General features: G+C 43.4%; 1 protein-coding gene across 7 annotated transcripts; it reads left to right on the plus strand.

Annotated features, from left to right (window-relative positions):
* The first annotated feature begins 166 nt into the window (after window positions 1-166).
* On the plus strand, window positions 167-17,565 carry edc4 (enhancer of mRNA decapping 4). Of its 7 annotated transcripts, none has more exons than XM_028959036.1 (30): window positions 167-354; window positions 881-1,022; window positions 1,311-1,422; window positions 1,550-1,649; window positions 1,994-2,180; window positions 2,341-2,488; window positions 2,926-3,030; window positions 3,199-3,308; window positions 3,405-3,488; window positions 3,576-3,671; window positions 3,780-3,879; window positions 3,997-4,177; window positions 4,340-4,406; window positions 5,936-6,027; window positions 6,112-6,141; window positions 6,229-6,305; window positions 6,418-6,494; window positions 6,588-6,699; window positions 7,282-7,895; window positions 8,396-8,497; window positions 8,597-8,740; window positions 8,829-8,862; window positions 9,021-9,201; window positions 9,739-9,894; window positions 10,525-10,640; window positions 11,845-12,010; window positions 12,192-12,378; window positions 13,014-13,233; window positions 13,375-13,538; window positions 15,446-17,565. In XM_028959036.1, the coding sequence occupies exons 1-30, from the start codon at window positions 270-272 to the stop codon at window positions 15,630-15,632; spliced, it is 4,176 nt and encodes a 1,391-aa protein (XP_028814869.1). In that variant the 5' UTR covers window positions 167-269; the 3' UTR covers window positions 15,633-17,565. The 7 variants fall into 7 exon arrangements, with proteins under 7 accessions (XP_028814869.1, XP_028814870.1, XP_028814868.1 ...); XM_028959037.1 differs by having other exon boundaries at window positions 6,115-6,141; XM_028959035.1 differs by having other exon boundaries at window positions 6,112-6,305.
* Window positions 17,566-17,920: the final 355 nt, after the last annotated feature.

Raw genomic sequence — 17,920 nt, forward strand, 5'->3', positions numbered from 1 at the left:
AGATTTTGTATTTAATGAAACAATCGATTTATTGCAAGGCTGTTCAAACGATCGAATAGAAAATCCAAATACTATATTGCAAATACATTTTAATCTTCGCAAAAATCGTGGGAACCGACGAGCCCGTCCGTGTTGCCGAGGGACCCTGTTAGCTGCAACACCGGGCGGAAGTGAGCAGGTTGCAGTCTTCATTGAGGCGAGCGGGAGGTGACAGAATAAAGAGCAGAAAACCCTCGAACCCGCCAACCTCCCCTTCCCTGCCCTACCCTATGGCGACCAGCTCCAATATAGACATAGAGGGTGCGACTCAGCATCTTCGCGACATCCTGAAACTGCCGACCGCCAGCAGCGCCGGTGAGTCGCCGGGAGAGGGGCGGCGGAGGAGCGGGCTTTAGGCCGCGTCTCGGCTCTCGGCTCGGCGTTGCGTAGCTGCCTCGCTCCGGCGACGCGGGCGCGGCTGCGCGTCGTCTCGCAGTCCTGGTCCCGTGGCGGCTCCTCTGGACCGTGCGGACGAGGTGCGGGCCTCGCCCGCGGACGTCCGCGTTCGCGGCTTGAACGCGTACTGTTAGCCGCTAACTTGTCGGGTCGGTGACGGCGGCAGGTGATCCAGCAGGTTCGGGACAACGTGCAGCCGGACCTCAGATTGTTGTGGTTCAATGGCTACTGCTCTTCTAAATCTTGCACAAACTAGTTAAATCAGCGCAGGTCCAGAAAAAAAACCCTCTACCCGCCTTCTGCACTGTTTTATGAAGCCATAACCATATTCCTACAAAACATTTAAATATGAAACAACGTAATATTAAAACTCTGGTCTACATCCAGGCTCCCCAGCAGGTGACGTGCGCAATCCACTTACTTTCTAACTTTGTCAACTTTATAGACGCATCTTCAAGTGAGACCCGGAGAAAGACGTCTTTCAATGGAGAGCTGAATGGGCTACTAGGAGCCGCAGACTGTCCAATAATGGCCGAACCATCAGGCAACAACCCTGAAGATCTGAACTCCCTGGATGGTCAGACCATGTAGGTTTTATTTAGATCTAAATATCTTCAGAGCTCCTGGTTTTTCACTATCTAGTTATTGTTCGCTGGATCTGAGAATGCTCTTATCGTTGATATTTTTATATACACACAGTTAGCAAAAATCCACTGATTGGATCCCTAATCATAAAAACAAATCTTTGGTTTTGGCCTTTTATCATGTAAAATTATTCTGTTGAAAACATGTCTCCCATAACACTGAGGAATTTTTAAATAATTCTGTCTAGTTTTTTTCTTGGAGGGATTTGATACAGGCTTTATTTCTCACAGCTGCCTGTCTGGGGATGATGGATCCACCTGCATTGCCATCACCTCCAGAAATGTAGAAATTGTTGCCAGCCGGGACTCCAGTATTGACAGTAAAGCTCGTGGCAGCAACAAGGTAAAGCAGGGGTTGTAATTATAACTCACTCAAGGATCATTGCATGTAATGGATAATTATTTTACACCCTGCCCGGACGTGCAGGTTCCTTTTTTAGTGCTAATTTTTATTGGAATTTTTTACAAAGGTGAAGATAACACCTGTGGCTAAATATGACTGGGAGCACAAGTATTATTATGGCAATCTGATCGCTGTGTCCAACTCATACCTGGCGTATGCTATAAGAGGTGAGTCTAACATATAAATTTGTGTGCAGGAATAAAACATTTTTTTCATTTTTCTACTTTATTGCTTTTGTGGAATGGCTTTAATTTAGTTGAAGTATAAAGCTTTTTACACTTGGTTATTCTCTCTCTGTCTCTTATATATAGACAGGCTAAGGGAACTCATAATAATGTTAAATAATCTCACAATGAGAAATTTTCATAATAGGGGACCTTTATAGAGTGTTCAGGCCATTGCATTAAAAGTGAGCATTTGTTCTAGTTATCGTTGCAGTTATTTCACCAAAAAAAGAAAAAATCTTGTGGGTTTCACCTAACTTCTTCATTTGGACATTTTTTGTGTATAGGTGCTAACAACCATGCCATGATTCGTGTCCTGAGCCTGGACTCTGGTGAGCGAACGCTGCTGAAGGGCTTCACTGGTTCGGTTACAGACCTGGCCTTTGCTCACCTGGACTCCTCTCTGCTTGGCTGTGTGGATGAAGCTGGAAACCTTGTTATCTGGCAGCTCACCAGCAGTGGTAGCAAGATACAGTATCCTTCTAGTTTTCCAGTCACATTTTTTGCTTGGCCAGAAACATTGACCCAGTGCAGGTGGAATAGAAATGGATATAAATGTGGAGTGTTTCTCTCAGGGTATTCAGTATGCGCTTCAAAATTCATGACGTTGGCCCTTAACCTCAGTGCTCCTCAGAGATGGGGTTATCGTACATATCAAAAGGCCAGAGGACACCCCGCAGAATTCTAACAGGAGGCTAATATGGTGTCCATACATACTGGAGGACAATGAAGACAGCCCTGAGGATGCTTGTCAGACCCTGGCTCTGCTGCATGATGACAGAGTAAGCTATTTCCTGTTCTTACGGTCTTCAGTTTTCGGTTGCTCTGTGAGGCCTGAACACATTATTGGCCACCTGAATAGAGTATTTTTTTTATTATTATTTATTATTATTATTATTCCATTTATCATGATGTTATTTTTTGCTCTGCTGGGTTTGGGGTAACAAGGAAATTTCTAAATGACCCTAAACTTTGTAATGGTAGTGTAGTTCTTTTGGTGGAAAGAAATCCTGAATAAAGTAGAAGTCTACTTGATGTGCTGTGTCAATAAAAGGGCAGGGACGTTTGCCACTGATAGATCAAAAATCTTTAATCAAGTGATATTTTAACAATGTGTTTTAAAAAAACAATATGGCTAATCTTGATGTGTAATTTTGAAATGGAGGAATATGGATGGTCTTATGTTATTGTGTCCTGTCCTCTGCCCTTACTATCTCAGGCTGAGGTTTGGGATATAGACATCTTGAGGTCCAGTAATAGCACTTGGCCAGTGGATGCTACAAACTTGAAAGAGGGCTTCATCACGGTCAGAGGACATACAGGAGTAAGTCATAATGTCCCTTTTCCAAACACTGGTTTTAATGCAACATGCATAGTGGTTAAGTTAAGGGTGGAGTATGTCCATTTTCTTTTTCATAACCCAGAACAGACATTAAGGGTTTTAATGTTTTGCATTTTCTTTTAACATGTTTTGTGTTGTCTCTTTCTGCAGCGTATAAGTGAGGGAGCGTTATCCCCTGATGGCACAGTCCTCGCCACAGCCAGTCATGATGGTTACGTCAAGTTCTGGCAGATTTACATTGAAGGACAAGACCAGCCCAGGTCCATAATGAACGAATCATTCTTTTCCCATAATTTATTCATGATGCATGTACTGCTTCATACTCATCATTTCTATTTACCATTTCCCTCTCAAAGATGTCTGCATGAGTGGCAGCCCCACAATGGGAAGCCCCTGTCTTGTTTACTGTTCTGTGACAACCACAAGAAGCAGGATCCTGAGTAAGTGTTCACCTCTGCACATCGTGTGACTCACGGCAGGATTGGTTGAAGCTTGAGTTTTGATGTTGTTCGCCTTTGTTTCTTCAGTGTCCCGTTTTGGCGTTTCCTAATCACCGGAGCTGGTCAGAACCAGGAATTAAAGATGTGGTGTACAGTGTCATGGACATGCCTGCAGACAATCCGGTTTGCACACTGCTTTGTATTTATGGGGGGATTGGTCTAAGATTTTCTTTGTGAGAACACGATTCACACATACACTGGTGAACACTTGCTTTTGTATGTATTTTACAGGTTTTCTCCGGATCCATGTAATTCAATTGTGCTGCCGAGTCTGAAAGCCAGTCTGGACTTGTCTGCAGAGTATCTTATATTAAGTGATGTTCAGAGAAAGGTGTGCAACAATGCTGGCTGTCTACACTGCTGTTTTAAAACCCGCTCGGTGTATATTTAGCAAGCCTTTGGCCCTTATTTTGTACTGAAGCTATTACTTTGTGCATTGGTGCTTTAGGTACTTTATGTCATGGAGCTGCACCAGGATCAGGAAAAGGGACGTGCCACCTTTATAGCCATTTCTGAATTCCTGCTCACACACCCCGTCCTCAGCTTTGGTGTGCAGGACGTCAGTCGTAGCCGTCTGCGGCACACAGAAGTTCTTCCTGCAGAGGAGGAGAGTGAGAGTATGACTACAGGTTGGTTTCTGTATTAAAGCATGGCAGTCTTTGGATATTTCTGTAGTCATATTAATAATTGATATTGGAGTCAGTCCATTGGAGGTTGGCGCTGATCCAGGCTTGTTCACTGTCTGCTTTTCTGCGGTTATATATGTAATTACTATTATTTTGTTTTCCCAGAAGGAAGCCAGGGTTCCACAGAGTCCAGGTCAGGTATCCAGATCAAACTCTACTGTGTCCACACAAAGTGAGTACTCTACAGTTGTGTACAGTGGGCCAAAAAGGTATTTGGCAGCCACTGATTGTGCAAGTTGTCTCACTTAAAAAGATTAGAGGTCTGTATAATAGGTATTATAGATGCATCGTAGATACACGTATAAGTACCTACCTACCTATTATAGTTTAACCTCAACTGTGAGAGACGAAATGTAAAAAAAAAAAACACATTGTATGATTGTTATGGAAATACATTTTTTATAAATGCAGAAAATTGGTATTTGGTTAATAGTAAAAGTTCAGCTCTTCTTTGTAATATAACCTTGGTTTGCAATGACAATTAACGTTTCCTGTAGGTCTTTACCAGGTTTTCACACAGTGTAGCTGGTATTTTGGCCCATTCTTCCATGCAGATCTTCTCAAGAGCTGTGATGTTTTGTGGAGATTGATGGGCACATATTCTCTATTGGACCAAGGTCTGGGGACTAGCTAGGCCGCTCCAGATTGTAATGCTTTTTACGTACCCACTCCCTTATTGCTTGGGTGCTGTGTTTGGAATCATAATCATGCTGGAAGATTCAGCCACATTTAGCTTCAACCCTCTCACTGATGGAAGGAGGTTTTTGCCCAAAATCTCATGACACATGTCCCCATTTGTCCATTCCTTAATAGGGATCAGTCGTCATGTCCTCTTTGCAGAAAAGTTCCACCGCCATGCTTCACAGTGGTTATGGTGGTTCTCTCTTTTAAATCACATTTTTTTATTTTATTTTATTTTTTTTTAATATATATATATATGTGTGTGTGTGTATATATATATATATACACACACACACACACACACACATTCTGTGTCTCACAGATAAAGTATACCTATGATGAAAATCACAGACCGTGCTCATCTTTTTAAATGGGACAACTTCGGTGGCTGCACCACTGTTTTTATGCAGTTACATGTTGAGGGTATTATTAGTATACATTTATGTATATTTAAATTACAATATAAATAAGGTACATATAGCATATAACATATAGGTACATATTGCGGTGCAGTGGTGGCCTAGCGGTTAATGAAGCGGCCCCTTTATCAGAAGGTTGCCGGTTCGAATCCCGATCTGGTTAAAAGCAGAGGACTCATTTCGTTGTTGTGGCACCGTGTGCTGTGCTGCAGTGTATAACAATGACTTTCAAAATTGCAGTCTAAAATGTACACTGTTCCAGAGTGAAAGCTCAGTGAGCTCATGACACATGATGGTATAAAAATAGTAAATGTAGCGCAAAACAATGCAAGGGCATAAATATGGAGAAACAGACCAATTGATGCAAATCTTATAACGTGATCCCTTTTCAAAAATAATGAAATTGACATTTTTGCTCTGTGCCCTTGGAAGATTTTATTACTTGTGCTTTCATTCCATTAGTATTAACACCTTTCCATTAGAATCAGATATTCACTAAGACCTTGTTATAAGTGGATTTGCTTTAAAATTGTGTTTACATTAAACGAAAATTATACAGAGAGCGCATATTACTTGAGAGGTAAAAAGTTGTCTCCCACAGGTCTCTCCAGGATGTGCAGATCTGGTTCCAGCCCAACAGTAGCTCCTCAGCGTGTGCGTTCCCTCCTCCTGCTGACTCCGAGGATGGCTTTGGTGAGGACCTGTAATATTTTGCTGGATGTACAGTACTGTGGGCTGATACTGCATCCTGTTTAACTCGTGTCTGTCTGCACCTAGCAGGTTTCCCTGATCACCTGGCAGATCTGGGTGTGGACACCTTGAACTCTGACAAAGATTCATGTGGTGACTCCCACAATGACATGTTTAAGATTTCAGCCCTCCCTGCTCCTGCAGACTTCCTGTCGCCAGCTGCTAGCGCCGCCATGCCCAAGCTCATGACCCCGGACGCCTTCATGACTCCCAGTGCTTCGGTTTGTGCTCACAGGCATCTCATTCATTTGGTTATATTTGGTTCATGCTGGTGCCAGACACAAGCACGCTGTTGTGATACGTAGTCTGTGATTGGTTCTTGCCCTCCCTCAGGTCCCAGCGTCTCCAGGAAGCAGTGCCAGCAGCCTAACCATAGTGACGGCTATAAGCAGCTGTGACAGTGGTATCAGGTGGGCCATTTTACCAGTTTTTGCATACTATAAAAGATGATCTGGTTTGCTGAGATCTGTCGAACCTAAGGCAATCTTGTGTTGTGGCTCCAGGGGAGGGGAAGATGTGACCCAGAGCCCAAAGATGTCCATGGATAACAGCAACAGCAGCCCCAGAGCCAGCAGCAGCTCAATCTTGCTTCCAGGTCTGGGAGACAGCATCCAGGTAAGAAGGTTATGGATGAGTTTTTACGCACTTCATGTGATCTTTGTACTCTTTAATAGTAGAAGAAATGTCTTTACCTTTCTTCTTGCAGCATGCACATTGCTATAACAATGTTATCCCTGTGAGGGCTGCTAAGCATATTTTTGAAATTTTAGCACATAAAGATTGAGTTCATGGCTCTTCATGGCTCTTTGTGTGCAATATAACTGTGAATTGGTAATTTTTCTCTCAACCCCTTTGAATTGTGTATTTAATTTTTTTTATGCAGTATGTTAGGAAACAAACAGATATTTTCTGATAGTTATTAGTAAAGTTCAACCGTAAGCTCTCTGTACCTGCTGTATTGCCAACCATGTGGTGGATGTGGTTTTAAAAATGCTGTTAGCAACTCTTAATTATAGTCTTTTAAAGATGTACTGGCCAGTCCTTGTACTAATTTTGAAGGGGGTGTGCTCTCTTATTCTGGATGTACAGTTAAGGTGATGGGCTTCTGTGGGGCATGTAGAGATAACAGAACTCTCCTCCCTCTGACACCCTCTGTCCTCTGCTTCCGTTTGATCTCACCCACTGTCTCTGGCACAGGGTTGCTCTCCTCCACTGGGACTCTCTCCTTCTCTGCTGGGAGAGGCTTATCCCATCACTCACATGCTCCCCCTCACCTACCCGCTCCCCCTTGCACAGGTGATGCCTTCGCCCAACCCACCACTTTCTCTGGACCTGCAGGCTATAGAGCCCATCTTGGTTCAGCAGACGTCCCCGTCGCGGACCCGCTCTCCAGACGTCATCTCCTCCGCCTCCACGGCCATGCCCCAAGACATCCCTGAGATTGCTTCCGAGACGCTGCCACGCAGTCTTGTGGGTGGTGTTCTCATCGACTCACGTGATGGCACTACGTCGCTGCACAGTGACAGCATGGCGTCTGCTGCGTCTGCACTTCACCTCCTCTCCCCGCGCAAACGCAGCAGCGCGGAGCACAACCTGCACCCCCCAGAGCTGGGCCCTGCAGGGGGCGCAGCGGACGGGGAACAGCGCATGAGCAGCACACCCTCCCTGCTGGAAACCGCCCTGTCTCAGGAGAACGCCGCCTCCGCTGCAGCTTCCTGCTCCGACAGCAGTGTGAGCCACGCCTGGCCCGCTGCTCCTGACATCACAAGAGAAACCCGCAACAGCCTCAGAGACAATGGCATGACTGACAGGTGAGCAGGCGCCTTGTAAGCAGAGGTGTTGCACAAAACCACTTCATCAGGTTGTTGGGAAAATCTCGAAACTTTTCTTAAATTCACGTGTTTACATGTTAAGTATGTGTCTCGACCTGGAAATCCCACCCACTGAAAAGGGGTGAGATCTACAGGGCATGAATGAAACAGTCCGTTAGTAAGTTGGAAGCATAAGAAGTGGCAAGACTAAATATAAGAATCTAATTTAAAACCAGGCAGACTTTGTGCATTAGTGATTGTTCATGATGTGCAGTGGACGGGTCCCCGGCTCGTTTGTTGCAAATTTGAAGTGAACGGTAGAAGTGAAACTTCAAACCGGTCATTATGGGAAGGTGTAGGATATATCAGGTTACTTTTTATGGGGTTGTGTATCTGCCCTTTTCCCCAGCTATTAAAGTAAAAAGTTGCGAACGCTTTTGTAGCGGGAGTTTGTATTATTGGCTGGACATTTTTTTTGCCTTTTTTCCCCCCACTCCTAGCTCTAGGGATGAACTGAAGGACAGGCACATCTCCCCACAGTACCTCAGGAGGACTTATCAACTCACTCAGAATGACAGCCAGGATGCCAGTGCAGAGCAAAGGTAAACTATTAAACTTTTTTTTTTTTTTTTTTAAATATACACACATAAAATAGCCCTCAAATTATGTGACTTTTTCTGCCCTCATATTACTGTTGCCAGTGACCATGATGATGAGGTAGCCAGTCTGGCATCGTCCACAGGCAACTGTGGCTCCAGGTCATCTCACCGTCTGCCCATGAAGGACTGGAAGAGTTCTCCCAGGAGTTCACCGAAACTTAAGAGGAAGAGCAAGAAAGAGGACGGGTGAGTTATGTTAAGCATCAACATTGTTGTGTTATGGGATGTTTCTGTTGCAAGCTCCTCACTCAGTCACTTTTATATCTGTTTTTAGAGAATCGTCCCAGTTCAGACATGCTGATCACCAGGTTTGAATTCTGGCTTGACCTTTAACTTTTTTTTTTTTTTTTATTATTAAGCTGTTTCTGATATTTAAAAATACAGAATCCATTCAGTATCGCAGATGTCTGCTGGAGTGATTCGTTGATAGGGAGTCATGCTTACCCATTTGAGTGTTGGATTTCAGATGAGTGCAGACATGCACGAGGAGTTGCTGCTGTTAATTAAATCCCAGCAGAGGGAGCTGGCTGAGCTCAGGCACAGCCAGACGGAGCTGCTGCAGAGAGTCACGGGACACATGGATGGCGTGCAGAGCTCCGTCATGGCTCACATTGAGCACGTCCTGCTCTCGCATCATGAGCAGGAACGTATCCTTCCACCAGGTGGCGAGCTCAGAGCACAGGCACGTCTGTTGCATTGGGAGTGAGTTATGCAGTGTGTGATGAGAAATTATTTCTAAGACTTATTACTACTGATAAGATTTCATTATGTCGTTTTTTTCCTTCTCACCACTACCCCTGTCTCTCTTATGGTCATTTAAATTTACATTAATTTGCATCTCAATGTATTCATTTGACAGGCACTCTATTCCAGACTGACTTCCACTCACTAATTACAGGGTCAGCCCCCCTCGAGCAACATGAGGTCAATTTTGTTACCCAAGGCCATAGTGGTAATAGAGTGGTGTTAGATGTTACCTGATGTGTCGTAGTTGTGGCAGTCTTAGAGGGAAGCGAAAAGGTTGAACAGATTCCTGTAATGGTTTTCTTTTCTCCAGATCACTTGGGAGTAAAACTATTGCAGTAATTATAGCTCCTCAGTCACAGTATGGATCTGATGCATCAGCAAACTCTGCCAGCTTCAGAAGAATCTGTTTTGCTCCTTGACACAAAGTTGACTCCCAGAGCGGAGAATGGAGAGAATCCTGGCTGAGGGGCAGCACCGGAACCTGCAGCTTCAGGAGCAGCTGGCTCAGCAGCTGGCGCAGAGTCTCGGCAACACGCTGGGCAACCGCCTGGACAAGGTGCTGCGCGAGGAACTGAAGAAGACCGTACCACAGAGTCAGTGACCGTCCCCCTGCTAAAGCTACATTCACTGCCCACTTCCATGAAATATGAACGCCAATTTGTGCCTAGTTTCTTTTGGCCTTTTAATTACACACACTTTGAACGTACATGGTTACTGACTAGTGCCCTCTGGCAACTACAAACACTTTCATTGATCAACTGTCAGTTTCTTTCCAAATAACTATTTAACTGAGACAGGTGGCCTAGCGAGTGAGGAGGCGGCCTCGTAACTGAAAGGTTGCCGGTTCAAATCCCGAACCGCCATCTTGCCACTGAGGTCCCCATTAGCATAGTACAATCCCCAAGTGCTTTTCATGGCTGCCCACTGCTCACTATGGAGATGGATACAGCACACGGTTTCACAATGATGAAAACAATCACTTTCACAATTTCGTATGGCACTGATGTGAAAAGAGTGCTCTGATGTACTAGAAGCTGGGTTATGTACTCTTTAACTCTACACATACAAAGTGTAGCCACAGGGTACATGCTTCTAATAAACTGTGAATTGTACTTGGAGGTGGTATATGTCCAACTAACCTGTTTTATGAATGTTCTGGGTTTGCCTTTTCCATGCTTGTTTTTCTGCTAAGAAGTAAATTATATCCTTGTCTTGTCTTGCAGCTATTTCGAAGAGCCTGGAGCCTGTTACTGGCCAGATGAACAACACTATTGCTGCCAAGCTGACTGCTGTAGAGGGCACACTAAAGGAAAATGTTACTAAGGTTGTCAAATCCAAGGTTGGTAGCAATAGTATTAAAAAGGTTTACACCCTATTTTATCCATACAGGGATATCAAATATCGATATCAATGTTTACAAATTTGGTCCATTGGGTGGTGCTGTCGAGCATTTTTTTTAGTGAGGACCACTAGCATTCAACTACAACCTCCAAATCTCAAAACATGACAGATCGATCACAGCACCTTGTATTTCAGATCTGTTTTTCCATGGTCAGTGAACCATATAATATCACTAACTACATTATCGCAATATATCGTGATATAATCATATCGTGATTCGTAACGTATCATGAAATCATTGCTAATACACACCCCTGATCTGTGTAATATGACCATATGACTGATCTTAAATGACCAGCCTCCTAAAATCTTTTAGTTTGCCTCATTATCATCCGTCTCTTTCTTGTGGCCTGTTATGAATGGAAAATGGCGTATTCATGAGCCATTCATCATCTCATACGTAAGCCCAATGTTAAACGGATTTAGTCACATTAAAATGTTTTAATTTTTGTAATCCAGCACATCTGACAGCAAACTGTTAGAAATAATCTTCCATTTCATTTATCTTACTGCATTCCTACTGTTTGGTCATCCATAATGGAATCCTCTTAATCTTGTTTAACATTTGCAGTAAATCTGAGTTTTCTGTAAATTGAGTTTTCTCCCACCCATTATGAGGTGGATGACATGTATATGAACAACCATACACTGCTACAATGACTTCTGTAATCTAGGTGCAGTGCTTCAGTACTTTCACTTGCCTTTATAAAGGAAAAATCTAAAGATATTGCAAAAGGAAAGTGCAAACAAATGTTTTCATGTGAGTCTCTTTACAGGTTCCATCAGTTTACGTTCAGTTCACAAATCAGTTTAGGCTTCAGCCAATGAAGCCTATTTTATTTACTGATTCCACCTTTTATTACAATATTTGTAAGGATGGGTGTGTTACTTTGACAAGTGTGCTCCTTTTCCCAATAATACAATTCTAAGAATATATATATATATATTTTAAAATTGTAAAAAAAAAAAAAATGTATTAATATTACAAGCTTCAGATATAAAGGATTAGTTGAACACCACACTCAAGGCTCTGAATTATTCAGAGTTTTGCCAGAATGCACACTGAGAGTAAAGTAAGCGGTGCCACTGCTCCTCACATTTCATCTCTCTTTCTCTCTCTCTCGATCCATCTCTGTCGGCAGAACACTACAGATGCAATTGGTCGGGCGGCTGCTGAGGCCATGCAGGGTCCCATTCAGGCAGCGTATAAGGAGGCATTCCAGAGCATTGTGCTGCCAGTGTTCGAGAGGGGCTGCCAGTCCATGTTCCAGCAGATAAATGACAGCTTTAAGCAGGGAACACATGAATGTGAGCATGGCGCAAGTCTGTTTAGCATGGTTTTGGAAAAAATGTTGTTTAATCAACATTTTAGAATGAATTTATACTAGAAAAGATTGTAATTGCACCACAAGAGTCAAAAGCAAATGTAACCCATAGCACGGCCACGATGGTACTTCATCGTCTTCTTGTGTGTTTTTATCACCCACAGACATACAGCAGCTGGAGACCCATGTGAAGAACAGGAAGCAGCGGGAGCAAGAGGCAAGAGACCCTGTGATTGGCCAGCTGCAGCAGACAATTGACACATTACAGAGCACCCTGGACCAGCTGGCCACAAATGTGACCGCAAGTGTGCGCTCTGAAGTTCAGCATCAGCTTCACATGATCGTGGGAAAGTAAGTCCCCTTCATGCGCACGCACACACACACACACACACACACACACACACACACACACACACACACACACAGAAAGTTTGTCCCTTTGTCTGGTTCCCTCATTAGATATTTATACTAAAAACACAAATTCATTAATTTTGCACACCGTCTGAGATCCTTTAACTGTTCTTTGGCGGAGCCCATTAATTCAATAGAAAAATATAATGAGACTCCAGAATATTCCATTGATTGGCTGATTTAAGTCAGAGTCCTTAGCAAGCATCTTGGATCCTCCTTATTGAGTGGCTGGAAAATTGATTAGTGTTCCAGAACCCGGCATAAGCCTGGGTTTTAATTTCAGCCCATAAATTCAATTCATTCCTCCCCACCCTGCCGGTAATTCACAGATGCTTGTTTAAAGGGGAGCATTTTTTAGTACTTTTTAGTATGAAACATTGCACGTACGCCTAGCTTGTCCTTATTACACACCAAGAGGCTGCTTTAATTAAACATTTATGTTGATGATTTCTTAATCAGGCTCGTAGTGAACAGCCTGTTTTTGCCTTGGTTCATTTAACTGTGAGCACTTGCAGGGTTTTAATGAATGTTCTATCCATCCCACGCTTGTCTTTCCTTGCTGTACCTGGCTGTAGCCTGCAGGAGTCCATCCTGACGCAGGTGCAGCGCATTGTGAAGGGTGAAGTCAGCCTGGCCATGAAAGAGCAGCAGGCGGCCGTCACCTCCAGCATCATGCAAGCCATGCGCTCTGCAGCCGGCACGCCCGTCCCCACTGCCCACCTGGACTACCAGAGCCAGCAAGCCAGCATCCTGCAGCTGCTGCAGCAAGGGCAGCTTAACCAGGCCTTCCAGCAGGTTTGCAGCCCTCACTGATAAGTTTTTTTTCTCTGTGATTCCAGGGGGACCGTCCCTGTAAGCACATGATTGTAAGTTGTGCTGTAAATGTACTACACCTCAACTACCAGCCACTTACTTGCCTACGTTGCTCTGTTCCAGGCCTTGTCTGCTGCAGATCTGAACCTGGTGCTCTACGTTTGTGAGACCATTGACTCCCAGCAGGTGTTTGGTCAAACCCCCTGCCCCCTTATTCAGCCTGTCCTGCTGTCCCTCATCCAGCAGCTGTCCACTAACCTGGGCACCCGCTCTGAGCTTAAAATCAGGTAGGAATTGTCCGCCTCCGGAAAGATTAACCAAACCTGTACCATGCAACTTTGGATGGTGCTGAGATTTTATTTGTCGTTTAATTAAGTCACACTGCTGATTTCACTGAAATTTATAATGACATTGAATTAAAAGAATATGATGAAAGAGCAAGAACTCAAGGGCAAGGATTAAGAGCGCTTGCATTCACTGTGTGTGTGAAGAAGACTGTACTGGTAGTACGTGCTGTTTTCCTTTTAGTGAGCCCCGGGTTAACTCTCACCGCAGTTCATGCGGCACCAGAGTCCTGTTTATGCAGATTAGTAACGCCTGCACAGTCCTCTTTATACCCCACCAGCTTCCATCTAATGGCAGGTTCCATCGTGGCTGAGCCTCGACGGCTCATCTGTGGAGCTCTGTGGCCATTAAGCCCCTCACCAGCCTGTTCACATGTCCTCTGTGGCAGCGACCCTTGCCACCAGATCGCAGCTTTGCCTACTTATTACATACAGCCCAGTCCCAGCACTCTCATGCAACAGCCAATTTAATTTCAGCCTCAATTGCACAAAAAAAAAAAAGTCTGATAATGCCCAGATGTTCTTCTGCATCACCATCTGTGGGACATTGTTCATTGCTGGGCGCAAGTATAGATATATTTTCCATTGCTGGGCGCAAGTATATATCCAGCCCCCCCCCCCCCCCCCCCCCCCCCCCCCATGAACTGCTTATGAACTCAATCGAACAGAGAGACATCTCTTAATCTTTGGATGATATCCAGTGAACTTTATTGCAGTGCGTTCGTATGCCACAGAGAAAAAGAGGAACACTGCGCATATTACAGTACATCAATTTAGTAAATTAAGAAATTCCAATTGATATGAAGGTTAAAATGAATGGATGCGATCAGAGCAGCGACACTTCCAGGACTGGGAAGTTTAATGGCTCTTTAGCCGTAAGATTAGTGTTGGGAGGCCATAATACCGACAGCTTAAATGTATTGGAATGGGCATACAGATGTGAAATTAGAACAATCTGAAACATGAAGGCTTAGCCATCTGGAACAGTTCAGGGTTATTAAGGTGGCTGTATTACATTTCCTCCCCTTTAATCAGATGCTCTAGTCTTAACGAGTGATTGTAAGGTAATTAATATGACCTCAGTGAAACATGCAGCAAGCCAGCCAGGTTGGAGGCTGTGGGTTTAAAAGGCAGATGGGACGTATATCTACTGAGACAGGTGGTGGTTCATTAATCCTTACTGGGGAGGTTCTAAAGCCTGACCGAGGGGGGAACAGCACTGTTCCCAAGCCTATAAACATTAGCACAGTTAAAGGAGTCTGAAATGAAAATGCGAACATGCAATCCTGTCAAATATTTGCAGTGCTGAACAGCCTTCCCTTTCAGGCTTAGCATTTCAAAATGGTAATGCAATCTCATTACGCTACTGGGTGGACTGGAACTCGGTGTTCATGCTCTATTGGAGTACAGTTTTGGTCCATTTAAAAACTCTTGGTAGACTAATGAGATTAGTCTTCAAAGCAAACTAATGAAGTTCTGACGGCTGAGATTAAAGGAATTCAAATATGAGGTGAAAAATATAACATGGCGGAAATGAGCCTTGTGGTGAATGAATAATTTATAATGCATGATCTGAAGAATAAACATTAATATAGCAGCACTTTTATAGTCACTGGTTGTATGTGCTATATACTCTATGTAATGCATAGTTTAGTGCAAATGTAAAGTTTGTTCTTTAGGTGTGCTAGCAAGGTTTTACCAGCAGAATTTCTTCAATTTTTGTTTTAACATTGAGTTTATAACTCTAAAACACATCACAATTATTTGAGTTCACCTGTAAGTGAGATTGTGATGAGGTTTAAATATATATACATTTACAAGAAAGCATTCAACCCTTTTTTTCTGGACAGTTATTTAGAGGATGCTGTGATGAACCTGGACCACGGTGACCCAGTGACCCGGGACCACATGAGCGCGGTGTTGTCCCAGGTCCGGCAAAAGCTTTTCCAGTTTCTGCAGCAGGACCCCCACAACCCACTCAGTAAGAGAGCCCGGCGCCTGATGATGATGCTGCAGGGCCTGGTGGTCAATCATTAGCCCCGTCTGCTTCACACTCGGCGTCAAGGAGGAGCAGGAGGGACGTCCGACCACCAGTTGCATTCGGCATATTCACACCCCCCTGCCACTTTGTTTTTTTTCCCTTTATTTTCGTATAATTAATACAAAATATGTGGATTTCAGAGAGGTACAGATGAGCGTGTAATTCTCCACTACAAGTCTCATATCTCTGAAAACTCATCTCCTTGTATAATTTTTTTTTTTTTTTTTAAATGAACCGAGGATTAGTAGCTTTTCCCCCAAATAAGATGCAGTTTGTTCATTTTTTTTATTGAGAAGACTGTGCCACCACATGCTTTCTTATGCAGCAGTGAGGACTGCAAAATGTGGAAAATCATCCACCTACGTTGGACACAATAGCCTGCATCTTTAATTTTTTTTTTCCCTTATCAATTAATAGGAACATGCAAAATGCTTGTAAATAACCCTGCATCTTGATTAAAGGAATTTGGGGCATTTCCTTGCTTTCTTCCCCAAATGGACATTTGTGGACTCCAATAGAAGACCAGGTCTATTTCTGTCTAGTGTCCACTTCTAGGACTTGGCCACCAAAAAAATTTAACCCATTATTGTACTTTTTTTTTTTTTTGCATCCATGTTTGAGTGGAGAAGGTGCAGGTCATTTAAGAGTACTTTCTAGGGTCTGCATGAACAGGTTCACAGCATCAACTGTTCCTCACCCAAAACCTAAACGCCACATGTTCCTGTATTTACTGGCCCTCCTTTTTTCATGGCTGCTTTCGAAGGGAAACTGTTCGTCAGCTAGCAGTTCTTGTTTTAACCTGAAGAGTGCGGTAAATATGGCAAATAGGGTATAATCCGATATTAAGAATGTGCTACTTTTGCTTGTTGTTCCCACTTTCTTTGTCCTTTGACATTATCTCAAAATGCCACCTGTTAAATCAGCCCTGGAGGATGTGGTTTTTCAACTCAAGGATAACCTTTATTTAAGTTAAAGACGCATTGTTCAGCTGAAGGCTTCTCTTCTCCTGTGTAGATGGTGGTTTATTGTGCTCTGTTCTACAACAGGTTTTAAGTTAACAAGGAGCCTGTATTTGACAAGCAATTTTTCTTTGTCCCCCCTCACGCCTATGTGCAGGACTGTGAACTATAAGAAGTGCCTTAATCCATACATGGGTAGTCTCTTTTTATGTTGTAGTGCCATTTGAGTAAAGAATAATTGTGGCGGTTCAGTCACCGCATTTTCACCACATTGTTTGCTCAGAACAAGTGTGAAACTTGTATTTTTTGAGGAGGAGCCAACCCCCCCCCCGAAATCTAAGTGAATGTCCAAACAATGTGGTATACGTGAAAGGTGGAGGTGACAGTCAGTGACTGACTGACGGATGCTGCATCTTTCGTTAATTGCACACCACATCCGAGGGTCAACGACTCCTTCAGCCGAGGGCCGAATGCATGCTGCAGACCCAGGGTTACAGGGTCAAAGGTCATGACCCATCACTTTTGTTGACATTGGAAATAGGTTCAGAGGTATTGCAGCCCTTCCGCTTATTTACTTGTCCTTCTCCTTGATGTGAAAATCCTCAAATTTCTCTGTGGTCCGGTCGTTTGGCCTCAGTTTTGTTCTTCTGGCCGTGCACCCTGTTTGGGTTTGTTAGTTTTTTCCCATCTAGATAAGACTGGTGTTAATCTTACATTACCACTTAACAGTTGTAAATGTATAGCATTGAATCAAGGTGGCTTTGATGACTATTAACAAACCTGAATGTCAAGGCCAGCACATAAGTGCTATATAAATGCAATTTTTTTTTTTTTTCCCCTCCAATGGAAATAGCTCTTGTTTTGTGTAAGAAAATGATTGTACTTTTCCATTGTGTTTTGTTCCTTGTTCTTGGTTTGTTATATATTTTACACCCGTTTGTTTTACCCTAGACGTTTTGCAATAAAAAAAGAAAGAAAATGCCCTGCGTTGTCTGCAATGAAGTTCAGTAACTGAATTGGCTGCTGGGTGAATTTGGGCGGAACATCAAGTAATGAACAACAAATCCTTAACACACGTGGACCGAATAGGCAGAATACGTGGTTAAAACGAAATTATTAATAAATGTCGGCGAGCAATAATACAAATGCATGCATGTGGCCAGGTAAAGATGCATTTCACCAGTTCTTACACCAGTTTAACACCAGCTTCATGCATCCGAGACATGTATTTTACTACGAGGATTCCTTCTTCTGTCCAAGTCCCACTGAAACAAAGAAGTTCAGCTCCAGTAATCTGACTATAAATGATTTAATCTGGGTGGATG

Source organism: Denticeps clupeoides, chromosome 17 (assembly GCF_900700375.1).
Source record: "Denticeps clupeoides chromosome 17, fDenClu1.1, whole genome shotgun sequence".
NCBI classification, from domain to species: domain Eukaryota; kingdom Metazoa; phylum Chordata; class Actinopteri; order Clupeiformes; family Denticipitidae; genus Denticeps; species Denticeps clupeoides.